Source organism: Talpa europaea, assembly GCF_964194135.1.
Source record: "Talpa europaea genome assembly, chromosome: 12".
Classification (NCBI taxonomy): Eukaryota; Metazoa; Chordata; class Mammalia; order Eulipotyphla; family Talpidae; genus Talpa; species Talpa europaea.
This window is the reverse complement of record NC_140079.1, coordinates 4,726,438-4,748,986: the sequence shown is the minus strand read 5'-3', so window position 1 is coordinate 4,748,986 and position 22,549 is coordinate 4,726,438. Positions and strand designations below refer to the sequence as shown.

At 42.7% G+C, this 22,549-nt stretch overlaps 2 protein-coding genes across 2 annotated transcripts; both read left to right on the top strand.

The window, feature by feature from the left end:
• Positions 1–1,446: 1,446 nt before the first annotated feature.
• LOC311180653 (olfactory receptor 7C1-like) lies at positions 1,447–2,286 on the top strand (the record flags this gene model as incomplete). The annotated part of the gene is made up of 1 exon (XM_084248567.1): positions 1,447–2,286. One exon carries the CDS (start codon positions 1,447–1,449, stop codon positions 2,284–2,286), a length of 840 nt encoding a protein of 279 aa, XP_084104693.1.
• Positions 2,287–12,953: 10,667 nt separating this feature from the next.
• On the top strand, positions 12,954–13,877 carry LOC311180651 (olfactory receptor 7A10-like; the record flags this gene model as incomplete). Its single annotated transcript, XM_084248565.1, has 1 exon — positions 12,954–13,877. Exon 1 carries the CDS (start codon positions 13,038–13,040, stop codon positions 13,875–13,877), a length of 840 nt encoding a protein of 279 aa, XP_084104691.1. The 5' UTR covers positions 12,954–13,037.
• Between the last annotated feature and the right edge of the window lie 8,672 nt (positions 13,878–22,549).

The window sequence follows — 22,549 nt, the reverse complement described above, 5'->3', positions numbered from 1 at the left end:
TTTAGGTATCCAGTGTGTTAAAATGCAGAGGTAAATAACAACTTTCTTTACAACATTTCTGGAAGGCTGATTCTTTGAAAAGTAAACACTTCCTATTTTCGTTGTCCTCAGTGATTTGATTTACAATTCTCAGCTGTGCTTCAGTGCACAGGACAAAATGCCCTAAAAGTGGATCAGAAAGTGTGTGTGTGGCTGAAATAAGGGAAATAATCCTTATTACAGGTAAAGGAAGCACAGATTGGACATCTGTTCCAATGAAGCTGTCTTCTACAATCCAGCATTTGGAATTTAGATGAAATGTGAGGGAAAGACATTACAGTTTGGCACAGCACATGTAACACAACCTACACACTAGAAGATCAGCAAATGTACAATGTGACAGGCAGGAACTTGCACAGCAACAGGATGTTAGGGCCTCCTGCCAACCTCTCATCTCACCCCCTACCTGGAGTGCCCCTCCTGTCACACCCCTACTTCTGGTTCTGTAACTATGCCAGGAACACTGGCTATGTCCCCAAGCCCAATGTCCTCATGCATATATTGTTACCACAAGATGGCTCCTTTATATAAAAAGATCCTGTTGACTTCAAAATTTTGTTCAAAGACTCATAATAGGAAGTGATTATCACGTTTCCTCTAGAATCCACCTCTTTGTCCAACTGCATTACTTTACTTAACAAAATAATCACCATATGAAATATTATTTACCAAGACCACATATATACTAAGAAGAAAACATGTTTGGGGCTAGGATTTTTCTTTTTCTTTTTTTTTTTTTAAAGGATTTATTTATTTATGTATGCATAGAACAACTGGGGTACAGGCCAGAGGTGTGGGGTTAAGAGGACTCACAGGATACATAGCGTGGAGCAGGACAGTCAGATCTACTGAAATACACTGTAGGGGAGCAGTTGGTGAAAAGGAGAGGTCTGCTGCACCATGTGGGTAGCTCCCTGGCTGGGGATTGGGCACAGGATGTTGCATAGTGCTGAGAGTTAACCCCTAGGCCACCAGGGAGGCCATTGGGCTAGGATTTTTCAAAGTCAGTCTCACTGCTTTTTCTTCATGATTCCAACTCTACTTGGATAATATAATTAGTCAAATGTATTTAAAAGAAGAACTCAGGAAATTTTCAAAGAAAATTTTGACTTGAAAAAATGCTTGTATTTGATGTACCCATGGCTAATTATTTTCAGCATCAGATAAGAGGCACTGGCTCGATAACATGAAATTCATTAACTGAATGTATTTAAAATGAAATCACACCATTTAAACTCATTCCGTGATTGCTCTGCTGTGGTTAAGTTGACATCACTTCTGTCTCCATCCCCCAGGCTCACCAGCGACCTGGCGCCAGGAAACCAAACCCACCCCACAGCCTTCACCCTCCTGGGGCTCTCAGAAGAGGCCTTGTTGCAGCCCCTCCTCTTCTGGGCATTCTTGGCCATGTACTTGGTCACGGTCACTGGGAATCTCCTCATCATCCTGGCCATCGTCACGGACCCCCGTCTGCACACCCCAATGTACTTCTTCCTCTCCAACCTGTCCTTTGCCGACATCGGCTTCACCTCCACCTCCGTCCCCAAGATGCTGCTGAACATCCAGACTCGGAACAAAGCCATAACCTACGCGGGCTGTCTCAGCCAGGTGTTTTTCTACATACTCTTTGGAGGAGTGGACAACTTCCTCCTGACAGTCATGGCCTATGACCGGTTTGTGGCCATCTGCCATCCCCTGCACTACACGGTCATCATGAACCCCCAGTTCTGTGGCCTCCTGCTTCTTGCATCCTGGGTGTTAAGTCTTCTGCATTCTCTATTACACAGCTTACTGGTTTTGCGACTGTCCTTTTGCTCACAGCTGCAAATCCCTCACTTCTTCTGTCACCTGGACCAGGTGATCCAGCTTGCCTGTTCTGACACCTTCCTCAATGAGCTGGTGATATATTTAGCAGCGGGGGTTGTGGGGATGATTCCTCTCAGTGGCATCCTTTTCTCCTACTCTAAGATTGCGTCCTCTGTTTTGAAAATCTCCTCAGCGAGCGGCAGGTACAAAGCCTTCTCCACCTGCGGGTCTCACCTATCTGTGGTCTCCCTGTTCTACGGGACGGGGCTCGGCGTGTACCTCAGCTCTGCCGCTACCCACGAGTCCAGGGACAGTGCAATCGCCTCAGTGATGTACACGGTGGTCACCCCCATGCTGAACCCCTTCATCTACAGTCTCAGAAACAGGGACATAAAGCAGGCCCTGGGGAGACTCTTCAGCTGCAGAGCAACCCCACCGTGACGGGGGCCGCTTCCTCAGACTGTCTGGTCGGGGGCAGCAGGGCTCACAGTCTGTGGACTAAGTCATGATCCTGTCCTCAGTCAGTCAGAGATAATCTGTGGTTTCTCTTATGTACAGAGTTTGACATCAGTGTTTTTTACATTATAAATATATTTTCTGTATTAGCTTAATTATTTTTAACTGGTCTGAATAATGGGTTCAGTATTAACAAAAATATAATTGCTGAATTTTTCTTTCGTAGAATGTTAAAACAGGAAATTGGGTACTTACAAAATAATAGAAAGAAATGGAAGAAAAATACATACAACTGTATCTGGTAAAAACAGCTACTTACGGATTATCTGCAGAAAAGCCGTGTCTTGTCAAAGCATCCATGAGTGTCCAGGGTTACTATTCAGCTGTCCCTACTTCCGTAACTTCCTTCCTTCCTTTCAGTGCTTTGTTGTCGACCCATCATACTCCTGTTCATGTCATTTTGCTCAGGGTTTGTGTTTAATTTTTTCTTTCTTGTAGAAGAACTCTTGTCAGCTTTTATGGTGAGGCAGGCAGACCTGACAGTGATAAACGCCACTGGCTTCTCTGCCTGGGGAAGCTTTCATTCACACTCATAATGGAATAATTCTGCAGGGTGGAGTATTCTTGGCGGGAAGTCTTTGTATTTAGGATTATGAACACATCATTCCTCTCTTTTCCTGGAGAGTGACTGGGGCAAAATCTGAGGAAAGCCTACTTTGGAGATCTTTGCAAATTCTCTTATTTTCAGGCATCCTGTATTTTTTTTCTTTTTTCTGATTTTTTATAATTTAACCGTGGGGTGTCATGTTGCAGGTCATTTCACTTTGAGATGTGGGTGTTATCACTACTTCCTGGATATTCGTGCTTATTTCATTCTCTAGGTTTGGGTAATTCTCAGCTATGATTTTTTTTTGAAAAGCATCCCTCCTTCCATCACTTTCACCTTCTGGATTATCCACTGTCCTGATGTTTCCACTTCTAATTGCATCTGACATTGTTTGTAGTGTTTCCTTATTTTTCCTGTGTCCTTGTCTCATTTCTCTCTGTTTTCCTAATTGGGTGATTTATACTTTTGGATCCTCTATTTCTGAAGTTATTATGTCTGCCCGTTTAATTCTATATAAAACTTTCTTTATATTTGTGGTCATTTACATTCGGAGACTCTTTTGTGTTCCTTTAATCTTGTCCATCTCTTGGTGAAGACTCTGGTTCTTTATCTTCTCTCTAAGGTCTTCCAGCTGCCTGTCTGCCCTGAGTCACCTCCCATAACTCACGGGTGTATTTAATGTTGTTGCTCCACGTCGCTGAGACTCCTCTGCTTCTCTCTCCTGTATTTATGAGCCAGAACTTCTGTTCTGCTACTGTTTTTCCTTCCTGTACTCAGATGTTTCTTGGTTTCTAAGTATTGATGTCACCTCATTTCTAGGTTTACGGCTGAGGTGCTGGGGGTCAGTTTGATTGTTTCTCTTCTAGTTCACCTTGGCATGAGGTGGGCAGTGGGGAGTCTGGGACTTAAGATTTGTCTCAGTTTGTTGAGACGTGAACTCTGTCACCTCTACCTCCACCCCTCTCTCTCCACAGAAGCTCCAATGGGTCTTCAGTTGTCCTCACCTCCTTCCCGACCTCCATCTGGTACCTCCTGCCATGGATTGAGTCTCCTGGAGACTGGAGCTGGGTCTAGTCCACAGGGTCCCATCTCTGGACTCAGCTGGCCTGGATATGAAGGGGGCACCTACATGGTCTGTGTGCCCATTGCACAGCTGTGGCCACAGGCAGTGACCACACCACAGCCACCAGCCCTGCTGTCTACTGAGGCACTGGGTTGCAAATGCAACCCTATGTTGCAAATGTTCCCTATGTTCCAATTGTCTCACTTCTGGTTACTTATCTGGAAAATACACTGAAAAAAACACTAATTGAAAGAGGTCTGTGCCAGCTACATTCACTGCAGTGGCACTTACAATAGCCAAGAGGTAGAAACAATCCAAGTTTCTATCTACTATCCACTATCAACAAACAGACCGCATGATGTGGTATTTGTAGAGAATGTAATACTATTTATATTAAAAAGATAAAATGATACCATTTGCAAAACAGAATTATCCTTACTGAAATAAGCCAACCACAGAAAGTCAAATACCATATGATTTCACTCCTATGTGATAAAGAAAATAAACAAACTGATCAATTCAATAAAATGAATTATACTTTTAATTCTGTAAGAACAATCAGTGGCTAACAGCAAGAAGCGGTAAGGGAGGTGGTTAAATCAGAATCAGAGGACAATGGTATAATGAAAGATAAATTAAACTTTTAGTAGTGAACTGAAAGTCGCATATACATATGGTGATTAATAATCATGCATAACTGAAATTTATATAATGTTATAATGTAAGGTTACTTCAATGTAATAAATTGAAAGGAAAACTCACAGGAAATGGAAAAAATTTAATGGGAGTGTCTCCTTTAATAAATAGCTTTGTATTATAATTAACTTAACATTTCAAAGTGAATAATGAAGTTATTTTGCGGTACAAAATAAAATGTAAAATTACTGAATTAGAATAGCCATACAAAATGAGGCTCACATACTGCATGGGTCCTTCATACATAATACACAAAAGATTGCACAAGCTTCAACTGCTTTCTTATATTTAAAAAAGATGTGGAAGCAACTTAAATGTCTATCAACAGATAAATGGATAAAGAAAACATGGTATTAAAAAAAAGAGAGAGAGAAAGAAAACACGGTATAACCATACAAGGGAATATTATTCAGCCTTAACAAAGAAGGAAATCCGGACACATGCTACAACACGGATAAATTTTTAAAACATTGCACTAAATGAAATGAGTCAGTCACAAAAGGGCAAATGCTACAATACATCGTCCCACTTATATGAAGAACCTAAAATAATCAAACTCTTAGAAACAGAAAGAGAATGGTGGTTTCCAGGACCTTGGGGTGTGGAGAAGGGAGGAGTTGCTGTTCAGTAGTCATAGAGTTTCAGTTTTGTGAGATGGAAAAGTGCTAGAGACCTGTTGTTACGCAACTATATGTATATGGTTAACACTACTGCGCTGAACACTTACAAAGGATGGGTTATGGGTGCTTTTAGAGGTGGGAGAACTACAGTGACCACACCAGAGGGGAGGAATCACATATTGTCTGAAAATTAAATTAAAAAAAAAAGATGATGGTAAATTTTATATACTGTGTTTTGCCATAATTTTTAAAACTCCACCTCAAAAGACAACAAAAAGTTATATATTATACTATCTACATGGCTTCCTTATAATTGCAAAACCATAGTAACAGAGGAAATAAGTGAATGCCATAGGCTTGGGGTGGGAAGAAAAGATGCAAAAGGAAGTATTTGGAATGAAGGAACTTTTCTGTTACCTGAATGTGGTGGTGGTTACATGAATCTACACATGATAAAATTCATATAACTGTTCACTCTTCAGAAAAATAATCTTTTCTATATGTTATTTTTTAAATAAAATGAACTATGAAAAAGTGAAAAAAAAAAAAGATGGCCCTAAGTCTGTTTTCTTGAGTATGATAGTGTGGGAATAAAAAAACAATATTCAGATGGATGCTTGAGAAATAAATACCTAGAAAGAGTTTTAATTGTTTAGGATGAGTTTCATTTATGTCTGTTTTTAGGGTTTTTAGTATTCATGGATGTTGGATATAACTGAAACGGTGAACAAGTTTAGTTACAGTGGCAGTATATAAACACAAACAAAATCAGCTGCCTTCCTATATATAAACAATGAGATAGAAGAGAAAACATTAAGAAAATGATACTAGTAACAATCCCACTAAATTAAATATAAGTTAAATACCTAGTTAGTAAACGTAACAGAGTATGTGAAGGGCCTGTATAAAGAAAACTATAAGATGCTGTTAAAAGAAATAGAAAAAGACACAGAGCAATGGAAAGTTATTCTTGCTCATGGACTGGAAGAATCAATGTGGTCACAATGAACACCCTACACAAAGCACTAACACAGAGTCAATGCAACAAATGAAATTTATCAATGGCACACTTTAAGAAATAAAACATACATTACAGAAATTCATATGGATCCACCAAAGACCCGGAGAACAAAGCTACTGACAAAAAAGGAAAAAAATGTCATTATCACAATACTAGAAGTCAAAATATACTATTAAGCTATAATAATTAAAACAATACTGGATAGTTAAAATGATCTGGGAACGATAACAGACACAGAGACCAATGGTCAGAATGAAGACGCAGAAACAAACCAGACATATAGGAACAGTTACTCTACAAAATAGGAGCCAGGAACATACACCGGAGCAAGGTGCCTCTTCAGGAAATGGTATTGGGAAAACTGGGCACAATGCAAAAGAATGAAACTGGATGACTCTATCTCCAAACACACAAAAATCAATTCAAATGAATAAAAGTTTTGGGCCTCCCTGGTGGTACAAGGGCTTAAGCACCGCACTATGAAGCAATCCACAGCCTCTGCAGCATGAGTTCAATCCCTGGCCAGGGAGTTACCCACTTGGCATGGCAGACCTCTCCTGTCTCGCCCACTGCTCCCCTCAGCAGTGTGTTCGGTCAATCTGCCTATTCTGTTCCCCGCTCTGTCTCTGGTGAATCCCCTTACCCCCCGCATCTCTGGCTTGTACCCCAGCTCTTGTATGTATAAATAAATAAATACTAAAGAAAAAAAACAAATGAATAAAAGTTTTGATGTAAGGCCCAATCCCATAAAACATAGAATAAAACTTGGGCAAAACAGTGTACAATATAAATTTCAGATGAGATTGTGGAATCATCTCCAGCAGCAAGGGAAACAAAGCAGAACAAAAATAACTGGGACTATATCGACCAAAATGCTCTGTGCCGTCCAGGAAAACAACACTGCAACACTAAGACAGCCTAGTAAAGGGAGGACATATTTGCACAGCTTAATTCTCTAATTAAAGTCATACAAAGAACCTGGGGTGTTGATGTCCATCCTCTCCTGTTCCACACCCACAGAGACATGCCAAGTTCAAGAGAGGTACCCAGCTGGTGAGGAGACATCTGGTGGATGGAGAGAGGCTATTGGTGCAAGCCCAGTGTGCCATTAGAATGACAGATATAAAATGTTAGTTCCAAAAATGTGCCTAACTTGATGAAATCTGGTACAGGGTGTGAGAACATCCCTAATGTGTTTTGTGGCAACACAGTAGACATTAAGGACAGGAAAGTTAAGGAACATCGATTGTCTCCAAAAGAAGAATGTTCAGTACTGAGATGTGTCCTTCAAAAGTAACTACAAGCGCTTCCTCAGGCTGCAAGAAAAGCAAGGGAGACCCTCCCTTGGAGTTTGTTGTCGTGCCTGCTCCTGCCTCACTGGGCTGTCACGGACCTGCTCTGGCAGTGACGTCTGGGCAGATTTAGAGGTTGCTGAGACAACTGTGGCTGGGGATGAGGACGGTGCCCTGAGAGGACGGTGACGCCCGTGACAGGGGAGGACTTTTGTTGGAGCTGCCCCTGTGCTGGCAGTGGTGCGGGGTGTTAGCACGTTCTGTGCTGCTAAGCAGGACACGCACCTAATCTTTGGGGGGCGGAGGAGGTGCACGGGCTTCAGAGTGAGGGTGGCAGTTACAAAAATCTTTACTCTTTGGCCCTGCACATTTAGCTGGTTAGGAACACAGGCGTTTCCTTTTGGAGTTACAAACATAAGGCTGCTGTAGACACATCACAATAAAACAAAAAACAAAAAATAAATTCCTATTTGCCTTTTTTTAAAAAGATTTATTTATTTATTTATACAAGCACCAGGTACAGTCAGAGCGTGGGAGGGTGAGAGAATTCACCAGAGCCAGAGTGGGGAAAAGAACAGGCAGACCGATGAAGTACGCTGCTGAGGGGAGCAGCGGGCGGCAGGAGAGGTCTGTGTGCGATGTGGAAGCGCTGCAAAGGCTTTGGGCAGCTTCACAGCCCAGAGCTCAACTGCTGCACCACCAGGGAGGCCCTTCATTTGCTTTTGCAAATGTGCCATGACAACAAGGAGTGTGGTGGCTAAGGTTTTATATAGAGAAACTCAAATCTCTGTTTTATGAGAGAGGAATAGCACTATTGGACATATTGAGGCCGGGGTGGGGTGGGGGGGTCTGTGCTTATACGAAATCTGTGCCTTAACGATCCAGGACAAGTCAAGACGGGCTCCTCAGGCACAGACATACTGAAACTTGAACAGAGTGAGAGTAAGGTGCTGGGTGGTTACAGCTCTGGAAGGTGCGGGAGTTCATGAAAAAGGAGTAACTAAAACTTGACATCTAATCTAGTCTCTCGGGATCAGAGAATCATTAAGAAACTTTCCTTCTGTCCAGGCCAGTGTCCACAGGGAAATCATGAGCTCAGATTGGGGCAGGAGAGTGAGGTGTGTCTAATGAGACTGCGTGGAGGGCGGTAAATACCCTGTCTCCCTCGGTCCCTCAGACTGTCCAGCCCGGGCCCGGAGAGGACATGATTCCTGTCTGTGGAGCCCAACCTCTGCCCAGGGACCAGCCCTTGGCGCCCTCCTGAGATCCTGCCTGTGACACAGCCCAGATCCATCCTCAAGCGTCCAGGAGGGACTCAGATGGCTACATGGAGAAGCCCCCCTCACAGCCCCCACCCAGGTGAGTCTCAGAGCCCAGCAGGCACTTGGGACAGATCCAGGGAAAATGCAAACTGAGAAGTTCTGCCTCAGGTCACAGAGATCAAACCAGGCCCAGGGACAGGAGGTTCCCTTGTTCTCTTGCTTGACTGAATCATCAATTTATAATTAATTTACTTAATTTGTGACCCAAAACTGTCCACTGCTCTCAACAATACAAAGAGGGGTGGGGAGAGGAAGGACTAGAGTCAAAATAAGGGGGGAGGTGCAAATGTATGGGGAATATAACCAAAATGAAAATGCACACATTTTGCAAAGATTAAAAATGATGTAAGAATTATATAAAATAAAATATTAAAAAATAACATACAGAGATGGTGCTGACAGTGAAGAGACAGGAAGGAAAATCTGTTAGGATGAGACTGAAGAGGGAGTGGGAGGCTTAACGTGGTTCTAGCAAAGTTAGGACACAGCCAAGTAGGTTTGACATTGAGGCTGCAAGAAAATAGAGCATTAAATGCGATGGGGTCGGCACTGAAGTGAGGGGCTCAGTTTTAGGATGGGGTGTATGAGCAGGTGATCTGTGTTAGAAAGATCCAGACTAATGGAGGAAGCTGTATTAGAAAGATCCAGAGCAGCTGAGGAGAGGAACAGTGTGTAGTGTTCCCTCATAGTAGATGCTCACAGAAGTAATCCTTTTTCCTTATTGTCAGTTGGGGGAGACTAAAGAGTTTTACTTTACAACCACACTATTCCTGGAAAATCTGCATAGTTTTCCTTGTTAGGTTTTGGGATTTTTCAATTATAAATTGAGCTCATTCCTATAATTTATTTACTTAGGGCCTGCATTTTTATTCTGGTTTGTGATTCAAATATTCAAACAGAATTGGAGTTTTTCAAAATAAGTGTTTTTCACTTAGTTCTCCCACATATATATAGTCTTTTGGGCAAAATGTTTAAAAGCTTTCCATTTTGTGTGGGCTTCTGTCAATCTACTCTGTCCCACTATGTATTGAAATATCGGCTGTTTCTTGCCTTCTTAGTGGTAATAATGTATTACACACACTGTGTTCCTGTCACATCTGCTTTCCCTCATCACTATGCCTCCTCACTTTTGTGATTCCATTTGTTGTATTTTCATTCAGATTTAATTGGCATGAAACATGTTGATTTGTGAAAGTTGGAGAAAAACATGTCGATTTCATATATTTATATATTGCAATATGATCACCACTGGAGCACTAGCTGGCACTTCCAACCATACACACAATTAATATTTATTTTTGTCACAAAATTACTAAGAAATCATCTCCTGATAACTTTGAATGCTGAAGAAAATACTGTTGACTCTGTCACAATGCAGTAGATTCCAGAACCTTATTCACCCACCAGTTTCAAGTTTGTGTCCTGAAACAGCCTCTTCCAAATTCCCCACCTTGGTCCATGGAAGCTATTTATGTCTGTTCTAGGACCACACACAGAAGTGATGTCCAGTGTTTGTAGTTCTCTGACTTGTGTCACGTGGCACAACGTTCTTAGGTGCTCTGTTGTCACAAAGGGCAGGGCGTCTTCCTTCTCTTGACTGGATATTATTTGATATTTTACTATATAGAATGTGTATTATAACACACTATCCTGTGCGTGTATTACATATGTTTTACATAATCCATGTATATTCATTGGGGCAGTTAAGAGCAATTGCGTACAGGTATTGTGAATACATATTTCATATCTGTTTGTTTGCACCTTATTTTCTTATGTGTCCACAGATAGATTCAGAGGTTATTTGTATTTTGCTCAATAAGAAAGGGGGTGCAGATAGCTTTTCAATGTTCTGTTTTCATTGCCTTCGTACATGTATGAAGAGAGCATGGGGGAGTCTAACTTTGCTATTTTGAGGCGCCTCTGTTGTCTTACCCAACCTGGGTGAAGCAGTGTATGAGCCCACCGACAGCATGCCAGGGTTCTCTGCGCCCCACTCCCACTACTGACCTTTGCTCATCTCCCTGGGAGCTCTGTCAGCAGGTGTGAGGTGAGGCTCCTGGTTCGGATTTGCATCTCCCTGGTGAGTGATCCTGAGCACACCCTCATGTGCTTGCTGACCATCTAGGTGTCTCCTCTGGAAAACACATATTTAGGCGCTCTCTGGTATTTGCATAGGCAATGACTTCCTTGTGACATGAAAAGCAGGAAGCAACATGTGGTGCTACATACAAGCTTCTGCATACAAGAGAGACAAAGGGACACTGGGCAGCCAATTTGTTCCTAAAAACAGCCTCCAACTTCCCATCTCCTGGATCACATTCTTCTGTATTCAAAGGACAAATGATATTTTCCTCCAGCATATTGGAATCCATTTTTGTTTATCTAGGGAGAAATGATAGCTTTGGATCTGCATTTTTCAGTGCTTTGGAATAAGTGTCATTTCTTGTTTTTCATTTTCAACTCTGCCATTTTATGTTTTAGAGAACCAGTGGATGTGATTAAGTTCTTGATATATCTTCTCTTCACAAAGTCTTAGATTTGTGCTCCATTGTGCTTAAAGCATTCATGCTGATCCCACTACATTTAACCAGGTTTTATTTTTCTTGCTGTTCCATTTATTTTATGAAATAAAATTCCTTGAAATAGTTTCTATATTAATATCACAAAAGTGGGCAAACTAGCTGGTTCCCAGCTCATGTGGATGTTGCATGATGACAGAGAGGGTTGAGCACAAGGAATAGCGCATGTGGGATATGAAGGTCTCAGGAATAAACAACACGGAGGAAAGGGACAGACTGTTGGGGCACAAGCAGGGTTTTATGGAATATTGTCTGGGGAGGCCACTGCTTGTTGGACCAGGAGGAAAACAAGGACCAGTTTATCTGTGTCAAAGGGAGATCAAAACCTAAAGCCCAAGGAAAGCAAATGAAGTGATTCCACAAAAATGAAAAACCAGAGGAGGGACAATCTCAGTCACTCTGTATCATGTACAGTGTGTGGTCACATAAGGGGGGACAGGTACAAAAACAACACTCAGATCAGGAGCCCACTGTCAACCCCACCACGGGCGAGTGGAGTGACAGCGGGTCAGTCGGCCTGGGGGCCCTGGTGTCCAAGGCACTGTTCTCCACCCGGCCTGGCTCTTCAGTTGGGGCCTCACTCACATGGTCTCTGCCTCATTGGCAAGAACTGACTTTTAAATACGTCTCTCCTGTATGCAACAGATCCCAGATTCTTCTTACTGTGGCCTAAAGTAAGATCTGTCTTTTACTCTGTGATGTAGCTCACCTACCCGCACACACATACAAAGACTACACACACATACACACGTATATATGTACACACATACACGCAACTGATGGAAGAGAACTGTAAATCAGTGTCCTGATGTGTTCAGACAATGCACTCGGACATTTTTCTATGGCCTTTACTTGGTCTATTCTACTTCATTCATGTAAACTCGTCTCACCACCTAATCGATGTATCTCAGGATATGAAAATTCCTCTTGGGTGTTCTCCACAACTATTTTAGCATCTCCCTGACTTTCTTTCTCAACTTGTCATTATTTTTGACATGTGGGTGAGCTCCCTGGCTGGGGATCGAATTCAGGCTGTCCTGATGGTAGCACTGAGTCTTGACCTCTAGGCCACCAGGGAGGCCCTAGGACTAGGATTTTTCAGAGTCAGTCTCACTGCTTTTTCTCCATGATTCCAACAATACTTGTATAATTGGTCAAATGTATTTACAGAAAACCACACAATAAATTTAAGGAAAATTTTGATTTGGAAAAATGTTTGCATTATAGGTAAGAATGGGTAATTATTCTCAGCATCAGAGAAGGTGGGTCATGAACAGCCTTGAAAATTTCAGGTAAAAGGCACTAGGTCTATAATATCAAATTAATTACCTCAACATATTTAAAATGAAATCACCCCATTTAAACTCATTCCGTGATTGCTCTGCTGTGGTTAAGTTTACATCACTTCTGTCTCCATCCCCCAGGCTCACCAGCGACCTGGCGCCAGGAAACCAAACCCACGCCACAGTGTTCACCCTCCTGGGGCTCTCAGAAGAGGCCTCGCTGCAGCCCCTCCTCTTCGGGGCATTCTTGTCCATGTACTTGGTAACGGTCACTGGGAATCTCCTCATCATCCTGGCCATCGTCACGGACCCCCACCTGCACACCCCCATGTACTTCTTCCTCGCCAACCTGTCCTTTGCCGACATCGGATTCACCTCCACCACCGTCCCCAAGATGCTGCTGAACATCCAGACACAGAGCAAAGCCATAACCTACAGGGGCTGTCTCAGCCAGATGTTTTTCTACATATTCTTCGGAGGACTGGACAACTTCCTCCTGACAGTCATGGCCTACGACCGGTTTGTGGCCATCTGCCACCCCCTGCACTACACGGTCATCATGAACCCCCAGTTATGTGGCCTCCTGCTTCTTGAATCCTGGGTGTTAAGTCTTCTGGATTCTCTGTTACACAGCTTACTGGTTTTGCGACTGTCCTTTTGCTCACAGCTGCAAATGCCTCACTTCTTCTGCGAACTGAAACAGTTGGTCCAGCTTGCCTGTTCTGACACCTTACTCAATGAGCTGGTGATGTATTTAGCAGCGGGGATTCTAGGGGCCATTCCTCTCAGTGGCATCCTTTACTCTTACTCTAAGATTGTGTCCTCTGTTTTGAAAATCTCCTCAGTGAGCGGCAGGTACAAAGCCTTCTCCACCTGCGGGTCTCACCTCTCCGTGGTCTCCCTGTTCTACGGGACGGCGCTCGGCGTGTATCTCAGCTCTGCTTCTACCCACAACTCCAGGGACAGTGCAACAGCCTCGGTGATGTACACGGTGGTCACCCCCATGCTGAACCCCTTCATCTACAGTCTCAGAAACAAGGACATAAAGCAGGCCCTGGGGAGGCTCTTCAGCTGCAGAGCAACCCCAGCGTGACAGGGGCCGCTTCCTCAGATTGTCTGGTCGGGAGTAGCAGGACTCACAATCCATGGACTAAGTCATGATCCTGTCATGCAGTCAGAGATAATCTATGGTTTGTCTTAGGAACAGAGTTTGATATCACTCTTTTATACATTATTAATATGTTTTCTGTATTTCCTTAATTATTTTTAACTGCTCTGTATACTGGGTTCCATATTAAGAGAAGCACGGTGTGCCTGAATTTTTCTTTAATAAAATGTTTCCAACAAGATATTGGGCATTTACAAAATAATAAAAAGAAATGAAGGAAAAAATATGTACAACCCTGTCAGGTAAAGGAAAACAATTACAGTATATCTGCAAAAAAGTCTTTTCAAACAAAGTATCCATTAGTGTCATCCCTGACTCTGTGCTTTACTTCCTTCATTTTGGTTCTTGTTGCTGATCCATAATACCCCAAACTCTTGTTCAGCTTCTATGGTCAGACATGCAGACCTGACAGTGATAAACTCCAATGATTTCTCTGCCTGGGGAAGTTTTTATTCACATTCATGTTTGAATAATTCTGCAGGGTGGAGGATTCTTGGCGGGAAGTCCTTGTGTTTAGGATCATGAGCTCTTCCTTCCTCTCCTGCCCTGGAGGGTGACTGGGGAAAAATCTGAGGAAAACCTAATTTAGATGCATTTGCAATTCTCTCTTTTTTCAGGCCTCCTATAAATTCTTCTCCTTTTTCTGACTTTTTATAATTCAACAGGGGGATGTCACGGTGAAGGTCATTTTCACTTTGAAATTTGGGTGTTATCGCTACATCTTGCACATTCATGCTTATTTCATTCTTTAGGTTTGGAAAATTCTCAGCAATGATTTTTTTGAAGAGTGTCCCTCCTCCCTTCTCCTTCATCTTCTGGATTATCCACTATCCCCATGTTTCCACTTCCAATTGGGTCTAACATTTTTTGTAGTGTTTCCTTATTTTCCTGTGTCTGTCTTATTTCTCTCTGTTTTCCCAGTTATGTGATTTATACATTTGGATACTCAAGCTCTGAAGTTATTTCATTTGCCATTTCAGTTCTACCTAAAACACTTTCTATATTTGTGGTCATTTACATTCAGAGGCTCTTTTGCCTTCTCTTAATCTTGTCCAATTCTTCGGTGAAGACAGCTGCCCGTCTGCCCTGAGTCACTTCCCATAACTCACGGTGTATTCAATATTGTTGCTCCACGTCACTGAGACTCCTCTGCTTCTCGCTCCTGTATTTATGAGCCAGAACTTCTGTTCTGCTACTTTTTTCCTTCATGTGATCGGATGTTCCCTGATTTCTAAGTATTGATGTCACCTCATTTCCAGGTGTACAGCTGGGGTGCTGGGGGTCAGTTTGATTGTTTCTCTTCTAGTTTACCTTGGGGTGAGGTGGGCAGTGGGGAGTCTGGGAGACTTAAGATTTGTCTCAGTTTGTTGAGAAGTGAACTCTGTCACCTCCACCTCCTCCCCCCTCCCTCCACAGACGCTCCAATTGGTCTTCAGTTGTCCTCACCTCCCTCCCCATCTCCTTCAGGTTTGTTCCTGCCATGGATTGAGTCTCCTGGTGACTGGAGCTGGGTCTAGTCCACAGGGTTCCATCTCTGGACTCAGCTGGCCTGGATATGAAGGGGGCACCTGATGGGCCATGTGCCCATTGCACTGCTGTGGCCACAGGCAATGTCCACCACAGCCACCAGCCCTGCTGTCCACTGAGGGACCCGGGTTGCAAATGCTGCAAGTCAGCTTGATACGTTGCAAAGAGGGTATGTTCTCTGTCCCACCCGTCCTTTCTCTGCTCTGGGATCCATTACGAAGCCAGCTGGTCACTGGTCACTGAGCTCACAGGGTCCCAGGCCAGAAGCGGAAACACTTATTTACGTAATGTTCATGGAATGTAAACTTGTGCATCTGTTATGGAAAGCAATATGTAAAATACTTAAAAATTTAAGAATATAAGTTCCCTATGATCCAATTGTCTCACATCTGAGTATTTAGCTGGAAAATACACACAAAAACCACATATTACAGAGGTATGTGCCACCCACATCCACTGCAGTGGTTTCACAACAGCCAAGAGGTAGAAAGAATCCAAGTGATCGGCAAATGGAAAAAAAGATGTGGTATATGTGTATCATGGAATACTATTTACATAGTAAAAAGATGAAATTGTGCCATTTGCACAAGAGAATTATCCTTACTGATATAAGCCAAGCACACAAAGTTAAATATCCTATCATATGTGATAAAGAAACAAATAAACAGATGATGTCAATAAAACAAACTATACTTTTGGACTATATAAGAACATTTAGTGGCTGACAGAAAAATGGGCAAAGGGAGGTGATTAATCAGAAACAGAGGGCAATGGTCTAATGAAAGACAAAGTGAAACTTTTGGCAGTGAACTTAATGTTGCATATACACGATGATGAATAATCATGCATACCTGAAATTTATATGACGTTATAATGCAAGGTTACTTCAGTTCAATAAATAAAAGCTAAATTCAAAGGAAACGGAAAGAAGGTAATGGGAGTGTCTCTTATAATAAATAGTTTTGTATTAAAATGAACTTACATTTCAAAGTGAATAATGATTTTTTGCATTATGAAATTAAATGTAAAATTAAGGAATTATAGGTCTCTTAAGAAATTAGGCATACATACTGCATGGGTCTCTTTACACCTAATACACAAAACATTACGCAGGCTTTAACTGCTGCCTTACATTATTTTTAAAAAAGATGCCCTAAGTCTGTTTTCTGGTGTCCAATAGTGTGGATATAATAAAGGAATATTCAGATGGATGTTTAGAGAAATAAATGCCTGGAAAGAATGTTTATTATTTTAGGATGAGTTCCACTTATGTCCATATTTTAGGGTTTTCAGCATATATGGATGTTGGATCTAATTGAGGCAATAAACCAGTTCAGTTAAAGTGGCAGGAAATAAACATAAACAAAGCCAGCTCCTCCCTATAAATGAACAATGAGTAAGAAAGGGAAAAAATTAAGAAAATGATCCCATTTACAATCACACCAAAATAAATAAAAGTTAAACATGTAGTTAGGAAACTTGAGAAAGGATGTGAATGGCCTGTGTGAAGAAAACTGTTAAGACTCTATTAAAGAAATAGAAAAAGACACAAGGAAATGGAAAGTTATTTTTGCTCATGGACTGGAAGAATCAAGGTGGCCACAATGAACATCCTCCACAAAGCACTATACAGAGTCAATCCAACACATGATGTTATCAACATCACCTTCATGGAATAAAACATACATTACTGACATTCATATGGAACCACAAAAGGCCCTGGATAGCAAAGTAACTCTGACAAAAAGGGGAACAATTATGACAATACCAGACTTCAAACTACACTATAAAGCTATAGTAATTAAAACAATACTGGATGATTAAAATGGTCTGGCAACAATAACAGACACAGAGACCAAAGGGATAGAATGAAGATCCCAGAAATTAACCAGACTTATAGGAATAGTTAAATGTACACATTAGGAGCCAAGAACAGACACTGGAGCAAGGAGCCTCATCAGTAAATGGTACTGGGAAAACTGCACACACATGCAAAAGAATGAAACTAGATGACCCCATCTCAAATCACACAAAAATCAATTCAAAATCCATAAAAGGGGCCTCCCTGGTGGCGCGGGGTTAAGCACCACACTGTGAAGCTGTCCACAACCTCTCAACAGGAGTTTGATGCCCCAGCTGTCCAGGGAGCACCCACATGGCGCGGCAGACCTCTCCTGACTTGCCCGCTGCTCCTCCCCTCAGCAGTGTATTTCATCAGTTTGCCTGTTTTGTTCCCCACTCTGTCTCTGGTAAATCCTCTCACCCTCCCGCATGTCTGACCTGTACTCCAGCTCTTGTATGCATAAATAAATGAATCTTTAAAAACACAAAATGAATAAAAGACTTTGATGTAAGACCCAAAATGATAACACACATAGAAGAAAATGTGAGTGAAACACTCTTCAAAATAAATTTCAGATGTGTTTGTGGAACCATCCCCAGCAGCAAGGGAAACAAAGGAGAACACGAATAACTGGGACTGGATCAACCAAAATGCTCTGTGCAGCACAAGAACACAGCACTACAGCACAAGGATGCCCACTAGAGGGAGGACATATTTGCACAGCATAATTCTGACAATTAAATACACACAAAGAACCTGGGTGTTGAGTCACATCCTCTCCTGTTCCCTACCACAGAGACATGCCAAGTTCAACGTGAGGTACCCAGCTGGTTAGGACACATCTGGTGGACAGAGAGAGGCTATTGGTGCAAGCCCAGTGAGCCATTAGATTCTCTGATGTAACATCAAATTATTTCCCAGAACCTGCCTAACGTGCATAGAGACCTAGTCTGGGGTGTGAAAACATCACTATTGTGTTGTGTAGCAACAAAGTGGACATCAGGATAGGAACATTATGCATACTAAGGGCAAGAAAATCTCACAACAAGTGGATACTAAGGAAAATAAATTTAAGGAAACTCTATAGCCTTCCAAAGAAGATTTTCAGTACTGAGACGAGTAGTCACAGGTCACCACAAGCCTTTCCTCTGGCTGCTAGAAGAGCAATGGGTGACCCTCACTTGGAGTTCGTTGGGGCGCCTGCTCCTGCGTCCCCAGGGGCTGTCACGGGCCCTTCTTTGGCAGTGAAGACAGGTCAGGATTTAGAGGTTGCTCAGTCAACTGCTGCTCGGATGACATGGTGACCTGTGAGGATGGGACACCCGGTGTCAGGAGTGGACTGTTGTGGGCAGCACCTCACGCTGGAAGCAGGGAAGCGTGTTAGCAGGTCCCTGTGCTCTAAGCAGGACACGTGCTTAGTCTCGAGTGTCAGAGGAGGCGCACGGGCTTCAGGGTGAGTGCGGCCATTGCCAAAATCTTCACTCTGGGCCCTGCACATTTAGCTGGTTAGGAACACAGGCATTTCCTTCTGGAGTTTCAAATATAAGGCTGCTGCAGTCGCATCAAAGTGAAAACAAAGAAGAAATTCCTATTTGCTTTTGCAAAAGTGCCATGAAAACAAGGAGTGTGGAGTCTAAGGTATTATATAGAGTGTTGGTTTGCTGCTCTATGAGAGAGGAATAGCACCACTGGACATATGATGGGGGTCTGTGCCCCAACACATTTGTGCCTTGATGATCTAGGGCACCGAGTCAAGTTGGGATCCTCAGCACAGATTTTTAATTTTTTTTTTTATCTATTTTTTACATCATTTTTCCTTTCTTGCGTAATGATTGCATTTCCGTCTTGATTATAGTCCCCATGCAATTCCCAGCACATTTTGAAAACATGAACGCGGAATTAGAACAGGGTGCTGGGTTGTTACAACATGAAGGCCGGGGAGTAACAAAACTGGATGCACTTGACATCTAATCTAGTCTCTTGGGATCAGAGAATCATTAACAAACTTTCCTTTTGCCAAGTCTAGTGTCCACAGGGAAATTATGAGCTCAGAGCTTGGGGCAGGAGAGTGAGGTGTGGCTAATGAGACCGCGTGGAGGGCGGTAAATACCCTGTCTCCCTCGGTCCCTCAGACTGTCCAACCCGAGACCGGAGAGGACATGATTTCTGTTTGTGGATCCCGACCTCTGCCCAGGGACCAGCCCTTGGCGCTCTCCTGAGATCCTGTCTGTGACACAGCCCAGATCCATCCTCAAGCGTCCAGGAGGGACTAAGAAGGCTACATGGAGAAGCCCCCCTCACAGCCCCCACCCAGGTGAGTCTCAGCCCAGCAGGCACTTGGGAAAGATCCAGGGAAAATGCAAACTGAGAAGTTCTGCCTCAGGTCACAGAGATCAAACCAGGCCCAGGGACAAGAGGGTCCCTTGTTCTCTTGCTTGACTGACTCATCAATTTTTAATTAATTTTCTTAATTTGTGACTCAAAACTGTCCACTGCTCTCAACAATACAGAGATGGTGCTGACAGTGAAGAGACAGGAAGGAAAATCTGTTTGGATGAGACTGAAGGGGGAGTGGGGGCTTAACGTGGTTCCAGCAAAGATAGGACACAGCCAAGAAGGTTTGGAGTTGAGGCAGCAAGAAATAACGTGTTAAATACTAAGGGGATGACAGGAGTGGGCGGGGTGATGAGCAGGGCATCCATGATGGAAAGATCCAAACTAATGGAGGCAGATGACCTCACAGAGCAGCTGTGACGGGGGGATCTGTCAGTTGGGGGAGACTAAAGAGTTTTACTTCACAACCACTCTAGTACTGGCAAATCTGCATAGCTTTGCTTGTAAGAATTTTGCTTTTTTCAATTACAAATTGTTCTCATTCTCACAGTTTACTTACTTACAACCTGAGCTTTTTATCTGGTTTTCTTTCAAATATTGAAATAGAATGGGAGCTTTTCACAATAAATACTTGGCAGTTAATTCCCCCATATATGCAGAGATTGCTGTACAAAATGTTTGAAAGTTTTCAATTTGTGTGTGGGCCTCAGTCGATCCTTTGTGTCCCACTATGTTAAACACAGGCTGTTCTTGCAGTCCTAGTAGTACTAAGCTCTCATACATATTGTGTTCATGTCACATCTGTGTTTCCTCATTACTATGTCTCTTCACATGTGTGATGTGATCTGTTGTATTTTCACTGATATTTAGTTGACATGAAACAGTGTGCAAGCTGGAGACAAACATGTTGAGTGGATATATTAATCTACTGCAGTATGATGGCCACTGCAGCACTAGCTGACACCTCATTAATACACAAATTAATATTTATTTTTGTCACAAAACATTTAAGAAATAATCTCTTCACAACTGGGAAGGTTGCAGGGAAGCACTGCTGACTGTCACATGCAGTAGATTTACAGAGCCTTGTTCATTCAGCAGCTTCCAATGTGTGTCCTGAAACAACTTTTTACAACTGTCCCACCCCGGTCCCTGTCACCAATTTAAGTGTGTTTCAGGACCACACACAGAAGTGATAGCAGTATCTGTAGTTCCTCCACTTCTATCACGTAGCAGAATGTTCTTAGGTGCCTGTGTGGTGGAAAAAGCACGGTTGCCTTCTTTCTCTTGACTGGATATCATGTGATATTTTACTGTATGGAATGTGTATTGTAACAACACCATATCCTGCGTGTGTGTTATTCATTACACGTTTGACATAATCCATGTGTATTTATTTGGACAGTAAGAGCAATCGTGTACATATATAATACAGCACATATATTTTTATATCAACATATATACACACCATGTCTTTTATTTGTCCATGATGGACTTACAGGTTAATTCTATATTTTGCTCACTAAGCAAGGTGGTGCAGATAGCTTTTCAATGTCCTGTGTTCATTTCCTTTGTACATGTATGAACAGATCATGGGGGACTCTAACTTTGCTATTTTGAGCACCTCTGTTCTCTTACCCACTGTGCCTGAAGCAGTGTATTAGCCATAGACAGCACCCCAGTGCTTTCTGAGCCTCATTCCCACTGCTGACCTTTGGTCATCTCCCTGGGAGCTCTGTCAGCAGCTGTGAGGTGAGAGCGCCTGGTTTGGATCCTGGTGAGTGATCCTGAGCACCCCCTCATGTGCTTGCTGCCCATCTAGGTGTCTCCTCTGGAAAACACACATTTAGGAGCTCTCTGATATTTGCATAGGCAATGACTTCCTGTGTAACTTGAAAAAGCAGGAAGCCACACATGGTGCTACATAAACTGAAAAGCTTCTGCATACAAGAGAGACAAAGGGACAATGGGCAGCCAATTTGTTCCTAAAAACCGCCCCCACCTTCCCTCTCCTGGATCACATTCTTTTGTATTCAAAGGACAATCTCCATCTATTCCTCAAGCATATGGAATCCATTGTTGATTCTCTAGGGAGAAATGAGAGCTTTGGATTTGCAGTTTCCACTGCTTTGGAGAGTGTGATTTCCTCTTTTCAATTTCAAGCCCTTGCCAATTTACTTTTTAGAGAACCAGTGAAGGTGATTAAGTTCTTGTTATAACTCTTCTTCCAAAGTCTTAGATTCTGCTCCATTGTGCTTAATGCATTCATGTTGATCCCATTATATTTAACCAGGCTCTATTTTTCCCACTATTCCATTTATTGTATGGATTACAATTCCTTGACATATTTTCTATATGATGAAGTCACAAAAGTGAGCAAACTAGCTGGTGACCCAGCTCATGTGGATGTTACATTATGACAGAGAGGGTTGAGCACAAGGAATAGCGCATGTGGGATATGAATGTTCTCAGGAATAAACAACACGGAGGAAAGGGAGAGACTGTTGGGGCACAAGCAGGATTTTATGGAATATTGTCTGGGAAGGCCACTGCTTGTTGGACAAGGAGAAAAACAAGGACCAGTTTATCTGTGTCAAAGAGAGATCAAAACCTAAAGCCCAAGGAAAACAAAAGAATCAATTCCACAGAAACAAAAACCAGAGAAGGGACAATCTCACTCACTCTGCATGTCACAGTGTGTGGTCACATAAGGGGGAACAGGTACAAAAACAACACTAAGATCAGGAGTCCACTGTCAACCCCAGTACAGGCGAGTGGAGTGACAGCGGGTCAGTCGGCCTGGAGGCCCTGGTGTCCAAGGTAACTGTTCTTCACCTGGCCTGGCTCTTCAGTTGGGGCCTCACTCACATGGTCTTTCCTCATTAACAAGAAC